At 39.7% G+C, this 12,337-nt stretch overlaps 1 protein-coding gene across 3 annotated transcripts in view; it reads left to right on the top strand.

Annotated features, from left to right (window-relative positions):
* LOC109893020 (glutamate receptor 1) overlaps positions 1-8,375 on the top strand; it is a 78,492-nt gene extending 70,117 nt beyond the window's left edge. The window contains exons 14-16 of one of the 3 annotated variants that reach the window (XM_020486007.2): positions 3,000-3,114; positions 4,528-4,662; positions 6,296-8,375. In XM_020486007.2, the coding sequence (XP_020341596.1) occupies positions 3,000-3,114; positions 4,528-4,662; positions 6,296-6,460 (415 nt within the window). In that variant the 3' untranslated portion in view covers positions 6,461-8,375. Of the gene's footprint in view, positions 1-2,355; positions 4,663-6,295 lie in introns of all 3 variants that reach the window. The other 2 variants (XM_020486006.2, XR_004210338.1) reach the window with 2 other exon arrangements.
* The last annotated feature ends 3,962 nt before the right edge of the window (positions 8,376-12,337 follow it).

The following is a 12,337-nucleotide window of genomic DNA, read 5'->3' as shown; positions in this document are numbered from 1 at the left end:
TTATGCAAATTTTGTCTGTTTCAGTAATAATGCATAATACTTACATAATAGTTAATGTAGTGGTATAGTGAGATCTCATTCAGCCATAGATAACTCTACTGTTCTTATGGTTTGTAACCACTCTCACCAGAATTCTAGAATGCTTGTGTCCCCACTGTCTCAACTCAGTTAATAAAGTATCATCAACACCTACTTATGTTGGAAGCATGACTGTTCAGTCCTTTCACTTATTCATACAATATCATGTTACAATGTCTTTCTCCATTAAATAACTAGGCAAACGGGACGACAACGGTTATGACAATATAAATTCAGTCTTGACATATAGTACATGAAAGCCAATTAAAAGGAACTTTAAATGAAGCCCTGATGTTACTACCTGCAGCTTTTTATCTTCGAGCTCTGTGGTGCTGTTACACGGATGAATTTGAAAACACAGTAGACAATGGAGACACTACAAGAGATGAGTACTTTGGTAGTAAATATCAAATCAGAATTTTTGCAAGAAACAGCCCGAGAAATAGAATCGTACATTTTAGTTGTTACCTTTCCTGCACCATCTTTCATGATTTAATTACCATTTTATTTTAGTACCAAAAACCAATTATTACCCAGTATTTGCCTAGTTATTTCAGGGCAAAGGCACTGTAACCCAGTTTTATTTATGTCAAATTTAGGAAGTCATGAGTTTCACCACTTTCCATGCATCTGTGTTCAATCCGATTTTATTTTCCTCATATTAACATGTCTTTCATGAACCAATCGCAAAGCCCATAGGCTTTGGCAACCACACCTAGCAGCCTTTTTGATTGATCACTCATGTCATTTACCTAGTTTATAGTCTACCAATTCCACATTACCTGCATCACATATGTTTGATACACATATACTATCTTTATCAATGTGACTGAAGAGAGTGGTGTTTCACAAAGGCTTTCATAGTTACACTCACTGATGTGATGGCTGGTACAGACTGGGCTGGACTGCCTCATACATGCTCTGAGATTAACTGTCTTGTATCACACTGTGGCTGGGAATTCAAATTCGCCAATTATGTGAATTGATCTTTATTTGGAGTTACGTACTGTATATGGGATTGATGTTTTCCTATTCTATATTCTTGAAGTTGCAAAAATCTTGCTCTTGAGAACGAACCATCTAAAACTAGCTCTAACCAATCAATGATCACCATGCCACAGTGTACTATATTTGCACTTTAATGATTGTCTGTGTATGTTGGAAGTAGAAAATACTGTTGAAATAACTACTGTATGAACTGTAACAACTGTGCCACAACAGATGCACAGTATTCTATATGAGCTTTGTTTTTGATCATTTGTAAAATCTCTTCACCATGAGCTCTAAATACGACCAATGTTGCTCTGTCAGATTTGGACAACACCCTTATCCACCATCATAAAGTTGTAAACTGTAATCAGTTCTCCATAATATCCATGAAACACAACTGGACCAAGAGTCATTCACTGCTATGCTTCTGATGTGGCCCACCATTCCATCTCACCCTTGCCTAATCTTGCCTTACCTGTTGAAAACGTAATGTTCTTCCTTCCTGTTTTTCCCCACATCAACGTCACTCACATCCCTTTATTTTGTCAGCTGCATCACAAGAAAACCGATGCTCTCAAAGATAAATGCTACTAATCCTAATACAGGATGTGGATTTCTTTTACTCATCCAAAAGGCAGACTGACCTCTTTCTTTCCAATTCTCTCTGGATAAGAAAGAATTCAGGGGTTTTACTGAGAAAGACTCTAGCTTGCTGAGGTTCATGCTGCTATATGTTTCCATTAGTCTTCTTTTCAGCAGCACCTTCTGCCATGTTAGTAATGAGAGGGTTGTCCACAGTGGATCAGCAATAGCAAAGGGTGAAGGCTTTGGATGGTGCTCCTTGACCACAACAATAACATAATGAATGAATGATGACTGACGGAAACTGAATATTGCAAAGTGAATCAGCAAGTTGGCTATTTACGTCTTTTCCTTATCCAGGGAACTACTTATTTCAGGAAATGTTCATAGAACAATATAATCACACACCAAAAAGACATCACTGACATGTATAGCTCTCCTACCTACAATCCTTGTCTTGCTTGGTAAAATCTGTCATGGTTTAGCCATATTATATCATTTGTACATACTAGAAACAAATGTTTTTCTTAATTGTACAGTGTCAGCCACATTATTAGTTACTTTTTTTTTTTATACATTCCTCATTGTTCTGACGACAATACCTACTTTCTAGTATTTAGACCTTATTTCTGAACCACCTCTGCCACACACCACATATCACATCTCCATAAATGCTGACCAGTATTATTCTATTATCATTTCAAGAAACCCAGTAAACTTGGCAGTGTTAAAACTGAACGAGCAGGGCCTGTTGGACAAATTGAAAAACAAATGGTGGTACGACAAGGGCGAATGCGGCAGCGGGGGAGGTGATTCCAAGGTCAGCCCCAGTATGAGAAACCTAGCGGGTAACCACGACGATGGGGGTAACCGGCAATGTACCTTGAAAAACACACTGGCTGCAATACCACAAATCCCCCTTCGTCCTTGGTGACGTTAGTTTGTGTAACCGTAGAACTATACTGTATTATAAATTCTTCAAAAATGTGCCGTTTACTTTCAAAGTAGTTGTATTAGCAATCCCCGAAAGAACACAGTTTTGAGTATGTTTTGACTACTGTCTTTATAGAGCAACAATAATTGACAGGTTTGCATATCTGAGTGTTTACATTTTGCCGGTTACCCAAAGTGATATAGTAATACACATCTTGCAGTAGGGAGAAAGGACACAAAAGCTAGATGGAGTATTAATGCATATCACTTTGGCAGTGACAGTTTCAAGTTGTGATTGTGTTTTTTTTGTTTATCTATCTAGATATCTATACATAATAATGGGTGTATGTTTACTATGTGCTGAATAACATAAGATAACATGGGTAATGTTATTTATGTTATTTCCCTGGTTGAAGAATCCCCGTAAACCTAGCGGTGTTGAAACTCAATGAGCAAGCCGTCTTAGACAAACTAAAGAACAAATGGTGGTACGATAAGGGAGAGTGTGGAAGCAAGGACTCCGGAAGAAAGGTCAGTCCATGTGTTGGTCCTATACTTAACACCAAGATTGAGCATTAGCACTTCTGTAAGGTCCCTCGTCCCCTCCCTAGCACTCAGCACTTTTTCTCTTTGTCTCCAATCTGCCATTTACCCAAACTGGTGTCCTTATAACTGCGATTCATGTCAGCGTGGAACTCAGACACCTTAGTGATTAGTGTTAATTGCTGTGTCCTCACGTCCTATGGATAAGTCAACGGCCCGTAATTAGATCTTGGCAAATGCTTGTTTCATCTAACCAAAACGTATACCTAGTGTTGGATTCTCTTCTCCAAAATCCGAGTAGCTAATGCTGATGCAGCCAATTGTGATGATAACAAATAGAAGTTGTATTGTGTATGAAAAACATGGCTAAAAACCATAAAGTTACTGTCAGCTTTTCCCATGTCTGGGATATTCTTGAGTCATCAACGGACAAAGTATTCACTGTTTGCTGACTGAATTTAATTTTGATTGATTTGTGATCTTAACTTTCAAAATCGAATAAAGAGACACAAGTGTAAATGACGGTGCGGAGAGAAAGCCCTTGATACGAGACCAACTCCATATCTCGATCTTCTCTCCCAGAATCGGCCCCTCTAGTGCTGTTTTCCTCGTCTCTGTCTTTTATTTAGACAGTGTGCATGCTATTGTATAAGACCCAAGGCACGGCCTGTTGGCCACCAAACCCAGACCATGCATGTCATGGATGTGCACAACCCTCTTGTGGTGTCATGACTACTATGGTTTGTCGGAACCAATTGCCCTCCCTTATTTGGTGCATTTATTTGAAAATGTAATGATATCTTATAGAGGTACCCCTACCTATGAAGTAAACCTAAAACAATGTTGACCTTTTTTCCTCTTGCATGGTTCCACTCTATTTAGAATACACAACACCAACTACATATAATTCTGGGACTTCCTGGTTTAAGTAAAGGATAAATAAATAAGCGAGGAGATGTAGAATGGAATTCATGGTTTTTTTCATGCATATGTGATTTTGACTGAGTGGAAATTATGTCACGTAAAAGATACAGTATACCATAAATGCACATGAATTCGCTACTTTATGAGGATATGTTCACCCCAAGCTTGTTAGATATGCATGACTCTGCATGTTTCCGTCAGTCTTAGACACATACTGTATCAAGTTTGTTGTTGATAGGAGTCACTTAAATTAGAAAGGCATGCCAGCACCTTTATAGGTGATAAACAATAACCTGTTGATTAATCATGAAGGCACGCTTAATGGTATGCGCCGTATAAGGTCACTATGACAGTGTAGTAGCCTTAGAGAGCAGTTGTATGTTTATCCTACCTTTTATACTTGTGTATTATGATGTGCTGTGGTGTGTCTCTTGGGCGTGATTTGGTGCAGCTCACCCTGTGTCTCTGTGTCTGTAGGACAAGACCAGTGCTCTGAGCCTCAGCAATGTGGCTGGGGTGTTCTACATCTTGATTGGTGGGCTGGGGCTGGCTATGCTCGTGGCCTTGGTCGAGTTCTGTTACAAGTCCAGGATTGAGTCCAGGAGGATGAAGGTAAGTGCAGGACTACAGGCAGCGCTTGCCATAACCTTTATGCAATGACGAAGGCTCTGTAATGTAATAAGAGCCAATATTCATGACTCTACCTTGGCACCCATTATTGTCTACTTATGCCGCCCCCTATGACTCATACAGAGATACTGTACATCCCACTCAACTACAGGACTGAAGACTAACGCACTTTGTGGGGCACAGAGCTGCTTTAATGAAGGGTTCTATGCAGTCCTACAGCTACTAGATGACTATGATTTGAGTAATTGTGCTGAAGAGTTTGTGTGTAGGTGGAGAATATGTCACACCACTTCTTAGTTGTACAGTACTTATTCTCCCCTTGTGGTGTATTGTATCTTCTGGAAATAGAGACGTCTGTGTTAATGTTTGTGATCTCCATCTCTGGTGACCCTTGAAAACAATCACATTTTAAACTGGCAGATGCATTTGATCATGCTAGAATAGAAGTTCCTATTTAGATCAAAGATGTGGGTATCTTTTCATCTTATCAGAGAGTTAGTTCAGACTTGTATATAACTTTCATTTGCCACTTCTCATTAACCTCAGGAACGTAATGCTTAATATTAGAATGTATCATTTAAAAAAAAAACATTGTATTCATTTAGCAGAGCCTCTTATCCAGAGCTACTTACAGCCAGTGCAGGGTTTCCCAAACAACGTTTCGGTTTTGAATGTATTTATATATATTAAAAAAAACGAACATCCAATTACATCAGTTAAGAAGATGTGAAACTAGGGACTTTTTTGTTGTTGTTGCATATGAGCAGCAGAAGTGATTTAATGACGGGATTATATTTGAATGTATGTATGATTACATGCCTGCTTTACAGTACACGTTCAACTCTCCAGCATGAACAGCCGTTCTGTTGAAAATGTTTCCTTGTCATGTCGTGTAGACAGCAGAATCACATAACTGCTGTGTTTAAAGTATCACAGCCACAAATCGCTGCTGCGAATATACCAATTAGTCTGCATCATCCGAAGAGCATAATCCTCTGAATCCATTGAAGTGTGCTGGATTTAAATCATTTATACACAGAGGATGTAGCAGCCCACATCTAGATCATTAGCTCCAGTTTCAAGCCTACAGGGTTTCATTATGTTAAACTAATGCAAAAGAGAGTAGGCTGGGAGCTAGCGCCGCGCGGTTCTGCTTGCATTATTGTTATGTGTTCGGCCTCGTATTTTGCATGCTACAATTATTGCACATGGCTCTCCACTGTGTGAAATAAACAGAGAGAAATAAGCAGAGAGAATGAGTTCATGCTCTCATCTTTCACAATAGTTTACGAGGGAATAAAAGCAACTGAGTGACTCAGAGTACAGAAGTCAGGATTGTCTGTTTGCAAATCCCTGCTTTATACAAAGTCACTGAATCGATAATGATGACTTAGTGGCTGTTTCTAGTAATTTTGTATTGTTTTTACGCATAACCGAAGGATTGAACTCAGAAAAGGAAAATGAACCTAGTAGAGTTCAGTAGATTAACTCAGTAGAGTTCAATAGTTCAACAGATTACCTTAGTGGAGTTCAGTAGAGTTCATGCGTAACTATCATGTCTTTCTCTGTGTTGTTGTTATGTAACACAGTAGTCTAATGAAACTCTCCCATGCAGCAAATCATTGATGCGGCCATGCTGAGCTCCACCCTGAGCAGAATGACCAGGACAGGGAGCGGGGGAGAGAACGGACGGCTGGTCGCACATGACTTCCCCAAAGCTGCCCAGACTCTCCCCTGCATGAGCCAGGCGGGCATGGGCCTGAGCACCACGGGCATGTGATCGGGCAGCCTTTCCCCAAACCCCACAAAAATGAGGAAAGGAAAAAGAGAAGGTGGGAAAGTGTTGCACTGCGGCATTTCGCTCAACCGCCACTGAACTACTGCCAAGAGGATTCACTGACTGCTCACGTTGGACTCCTGAAGATAGAAAATACGAACAAAATGACTTGTCTAAAGAGATTTATCCGGATCTCTTCTGCTGCAATAAAGAGGCTGTCTTGGACTTTGATCGAGGGCATAATTTCGAGGTGTATCTAAAAAGAGAAGCTCTTCCCCCAACCCAAGAATAGTGACACTTATTGCACTATGCCAATTCAGTTTGTCCTGTTTACTTTGATATATCAATAACAGTCATGAACAGCTATGTCGTCTGCCTTATACTGAACAGTGGTTTTGTTCCTTGAGACGCAAAGATCCAAGCATTTCCAAATCCAAACATTTGGCTCACATCCACTTAGTACACTATCTATAGATGCATACAGTATACTGAATAAAAGTATTGTTGTATGTTTGCACTGGAAGGACACATCACAGGACTGGATGATTTTGTTTTGTCATTCTGTTAATGTCACTCCATTGAAATGGAATGCCTCCTACTTACAGATGTCCTCTCTAATTTGCTCAACACCTGACATGGTGAAAAATGTGACATTTTGAAATGACTATTTAGAGCAAAGTTTTTGTGCAGACATGACATATTTCCCAACCATTTTCTCTGTTGTTCATAAATGTTTTAAACCACCAGTCTGTAGGCAATCTATTACCTGTCATTTGATACCACAGTGATATCCTTTAAGTGCAGTGACGTTTGGCAAGAATCCAACTAGATTTCAAACTGAGGTGAAAGGATTAAACGGAGTACAGATAGAAGAGATGATAATTTCTACCTGCTATTTCATGATGCATTTTGCCATTAATACTTCAGGGTTGAAGTATAAGCCATTGACAAAGAGATGGAAATGTTCCACTACCAATTAGCTGGTAAGTAGATGGCAGTACAACATCTAGTGGTTTAACATCTTTGACATTAATGAGATGATTAATAGAGTGGCTTTAGAGCTGCAAATGAGGGGATGTGAGAGGATGGCAGAATTAGCCCACAAATTAAGGTGTGCCTTTTTATTTAACTCTACGAATCCACTAACATTTCATTCTTTTAAACCTACTAAATTAAAATAAGGCATATGATTGAAGACAGTTTCCCACAGCTGATCCATAGTACATCTAAGGTGAGTACCAGTACATGAATGGATTTGTGATAAACATTCCCATTTAAGAACACTCTTAAAATGGACTCAAAATACACACTGTATATTATACATGGTATTCTACTGTTAAGGGAAAGCATCTCATAGTCCACTGAGCAGCCATCCATCGTATCTGTTACTATCCATCACCTAATATGTTACTGTATGACTTGAGAGTAATTGTATTCTATACATTTTCTCCCTATTTGTCATCATCTTTGGCATAGCACAATAAAAGGGAGTGTCACATAACAGAAAATGTTTTTGTACCTTAATCAATTTGTTAAAAAAATTAATAATATCCACATTTGTATGATATGAACTATATGTGCAGACACCCTGATGATATTGAAATGGTGTTCCATTCAGTTGACTATTGGTTCAGACAGTTTTGTTTTAATCTGTTTTCAGTCCAATTCATTTTGTGCATTTATAGTGAGATTCAATGTATGTTGTCCTTTAAATACTATTTTTTGGTCTGCCACTACTTTGTTTAATTTACTTCTAAAAATGCAAGAAACAGCTACCTTATGTCTTTGTGTTCACATTTGTCTCAAGAGATAACTTTTAGAAAAGACTAATCCAAGATGTGACTTGGATTTCAATAGGTGGGGACATAAAACTTTGTTTAGTCACAGTGCTCTCAATAAAATAACTTTTGTAACCACATGACTGGGATTGTCTGGATTCTCTTTTCCTTTACTCAGCGCTCTATGGAGGATGGATGATGAGGCTAAGAGTGAAAATAGTCTGGGGAGAGAGAAAGAGACTCTCCCCTTGGGTGCCTCTCTATAGTCTATAGTGTCATTAAATCAGTGAACTGAAGATGGGTAATTGTTTTAAGAGTGCCTTTTAGAATCCTCACAAAAGGCCTGATGAAGTATCTGAAACTGGAGGTATCAAGTGGATCCCACCTCATTACTTGCGTAGGAGTAAAACTTTTTCTCCTATTTACCCTCCCCTGATTTTCCTACAGGTGAGTACCAGTACATGAATGTGTGTTTGGTGTTGAGTACATCGATCATTGTCTCAATGGTCTTCTTTTCACATGGCCTGCTGTGCTGTGAGACTCTTCCTGTTGGCCCAAAGTGGGGTATTGATCATAATAAATGCCACATTTGTTCTCACTTTAATTTCCCCCACGGAGCTGACCTTTCCAGGCAAGGCGCTGACGGAGAATCCCCAGCCCATTTTCACTCGATATCAAACACAGGAAACATCCTGAGGCATTTTTGGGGGTTTTAAAAGAAAGACAAAAAGGTTCAGACTTGATCCAATTTCAGGGCTAGCTGAAACCTACTGGGCCTCAAATGGCAGTGTTTTAGATTTTATCTGTCCGTTTCCCTCTGTTCCTTTCTGTTCCTTTCTTTCTGTTATTTTCTCTGAGTGAAAGAGTTTTTACTCTTCAAAGAGACAAAATGTCCAATGCATCAAACATATAGGACGGGGTTCCTCAACTGGCTACTGATCATTTATTGTTTATTGTTGTACATAATGGACTGTAAAAACACCAGCATATCCAAGTGATTATAATTTTGGAAATCTGTTCCAAAGTATCCCCACACATAACAGAGAGATATACACTGAGTATGACACTGACACTGACCAGGTGAATCCAGGTGAAAGCTATGATCCCTTATTGATGTCACTTGTTAAATCTCTTTGTCAGTGTAGACATGTTAAAGAAGGATTTTTAAACTTGGAGACAACTGAGACATGGATTGTGTATGTGTGCCATTCAGAAGGTGAATTGGCAAGACAAAATATTTAAGCGCCTTTGAACAGGGTATGGTAGTAGTTGCCTGGTGCATCAGTTTGAGTCAGGCTGCTGGGTTTTTCACACTCAACAGTTTCCTGTGTGTATCAAGAATGGTCCACCACCCAAAGGACATCCAGTGAACTTGACAAAAACTGTGGGAAGCATTGGAGTCAACATGAGCCAGCATCCCTGGGGAACGCTTTCAACACCTTGAAGATTCCATGCCCTGACGAATTGAGGCTGTTCTGAGGGCAAAAAGGGGGCTTGTTTGGGCTTCTTGCTGTGAATTTGCAATCTACAAATGATCCGCTCAAGCTGAATCTAGTTGATTATCCCTGGTCCAGGACCTTTTGTTCTTTCTGTTGTGAACTGGAGGCACCAGACAGCATAACACAACACTAATGACTGCACTGGCATCAGGAGGGGAGACACACGCTAAAAAAGAGCTGGCAATTAGTTGAGAAGCCCATAATTGTGAGTTAATGGGTCATTACGTTATATTGTTCCCTCATTAAAACTTTCTGGGGAAGTCTTGTAGTGTCACAGGGCTAAGTCACTAGTTCAATCTGATCTTGGTACTTCTTGGTCATTTTCTGCTGATTTAGATTGTATTATTAGTATTATTAACTTGTTCTCTATATAGAGACAGTCTGATGATGTTGCTCCACTAGTCGGTTCATAAGTGAATCATCAACATTGATCCAGTATCTAACCTGATCAAATGCAACCTCTAATGTTTTATATATTGCAGTTTCCTGCATGTCAATGTTCCATAGGCCTACATACAGTACCAGTACAATTCGTACAGTATCTGCACATGCCTACGGTACAAGAATGGTTTAGTAGATCTACCCCACACTGTAAAAAATGTTATTCAGATGAATATCTAATTCAGTGAGCCTACTATATCTCTGCACACAGATAACAGACACATCATCTGCACAGCATTGCAGCACTACAGGATGAAATGGATTCTAAGGGAACTTTATCACAATGTCTGAGAGCGAAATATAGAAATGGAAGAGTTTCAAGTAAAACCATAGGAGATATTGACCCTCCCGGATGTTCCAGCAGCTGTCCACTGATAAGGCACTCCAGCATCCCGAGTGGGCTCCTGAGTGGCGCAGCTGTCTAAGGCACTGCACCTCAGTGCAAGAGGCATCACAACAGTCCCTGGTTTGAATCCAGGCTGTATCACATCCGACCGTGATTGAGAGTCCCATAGGCAGTGTACAATTTGCCTAGCGTCGTTCAGGTGACACAAGTCACCTCAATACACATTGTAGGGATATGGAGTTGTTTAACCACATACAGTTGAAGTCGGAAGTTTACATACACTTAGGTTGGAGTTTTTAAAACTTGTTTTTCAACCACTCAACCAGTCATTAACAAACTATAGATTTGGCAAGTCAGTCATCTACAGTGTGCATGGCACAAGTCATTTTTTCCCAACAATTGCTTACAGACAGATTATTTCACTTATTATTCACTATCACAATTCCAGTGGGTCAGAAGTTTACATACAGGTAAACTAAGTTGACTGTGCCTTTAAACAGCTTGGAAAATTCCAGAAAATTATGTCATGACTTCTGATTGCTAATTGCCAACATTTGAGTCAATTGGAGGTGTACTTGTGGATGTATTTCAAAGCCTACCTTCAAACTCAGTGCCTATTTGCTTGACATAATGGGAAAATCCAAAGAAATCAGCCAAGACCTCAGCAAAAAAAAGTTTGACCTCCACAAGTCCGGTTCATCCTTGGGAGCATTTTCCAAATGCCTGAAGGTACCACGTTCATCTGTACAAACGACAGTACACAAGTATAAACACCATGGGACCACGCAACCGTCATACCGCTCATGAAGGAGCGAAAAGTGCAAATCAATTCCAGAACAACAGCAAAGATGCTGTGAAGATGCTGGAGGAAACAGGTACAAAGGTTTATGCATCCACAGTAAAATGAGTCATATATCGACATAACCTGAAAGGCCGCTCAGCAAGGAAGAAGTCATTGGTCCAACCTGCTATAAAAAAGCCAGACTAACGTTTGCAAATGCACGTGGGACAAAGATCATACTTTTTGGAGAAATGTCCTCTGGTCTGATGAAACAAAAATTGAACTGCATGCCCATAATGACCATTGTTATGTTTGGAGGAAAAAGGGGGATGCTTGCAAGCTGAAGAACACCATCCCAACTGTGAATCACGGGGGTGGCAGCATGTTGTGGGGGTGCTTTGCTGCAGGAGGCACTTCACAAAATATATGGCATCATGAGGAAGGACAATTATGTGAATATATTGAAGCAACATCTCAATACATCAGTCAGGAAGTTAAAGCTTAGTCGCAAATGGGTCTTCCAAATGGACAATAACCCCATGTATACTTCCAAAGTTGTGGCAAAATGGCTTAAGGAAACAAAGTCAAGGTATTGGAGTGGTAATCACAAAGCCCTGACCTCAATCCTACAGAAGATTTGTGGGCAGAACTGAAAAAGCGTGTGCGAGCAAGGAGGCCTACAAACCTGACTCAGTTACACCAGCTCTGTCAGGGGGAATGGGCCAAAATTCACCCAAATTATTGTGGGATGCTTGTGGATGGCTACCTGAAATGTTTGACCCAGGTTAAACAATTTAAAGGCAATGCTACCAAATACTAATTGAGTGTATGTAAACGTCTGACCCACTGGGAATGTAATGAAATAAGTAAAAGCTGGAATAAATAATTTTCTCAATTTATTCTGACATTTCACATTCTTAAAATAAAGTGATGATCCTAACTGACCTAAGACAGAGAATTTTTATTAGGATTAAATGTCAAGAATTGTGAAAAACTGAGTTGAAATGTATATGGCTGAGGTGAATGTAAACTTCC

The sequence above is a fragment of the Oncorhynchus kisutch genome, linkage group LG6 (genome assembly GCF_002021735.2).
Source record: "Oncorhynchus kisutch isolate 150728-3 linkage group LG6, Okis_V2, whole genome shotgun sequence".
Lineage (NCBI taxonomy): Eukaryota > Metazoa > Chordata > Actinopteri > Salmoniformes > Salmonidae > Oncorhynchus > Oncorhynchus kisutch.
The sequence above is the reverse complement of the archived record's forward strand: the minus strand, read 5'-3'. Positions and strand labels throughout refer to the sequence as shown.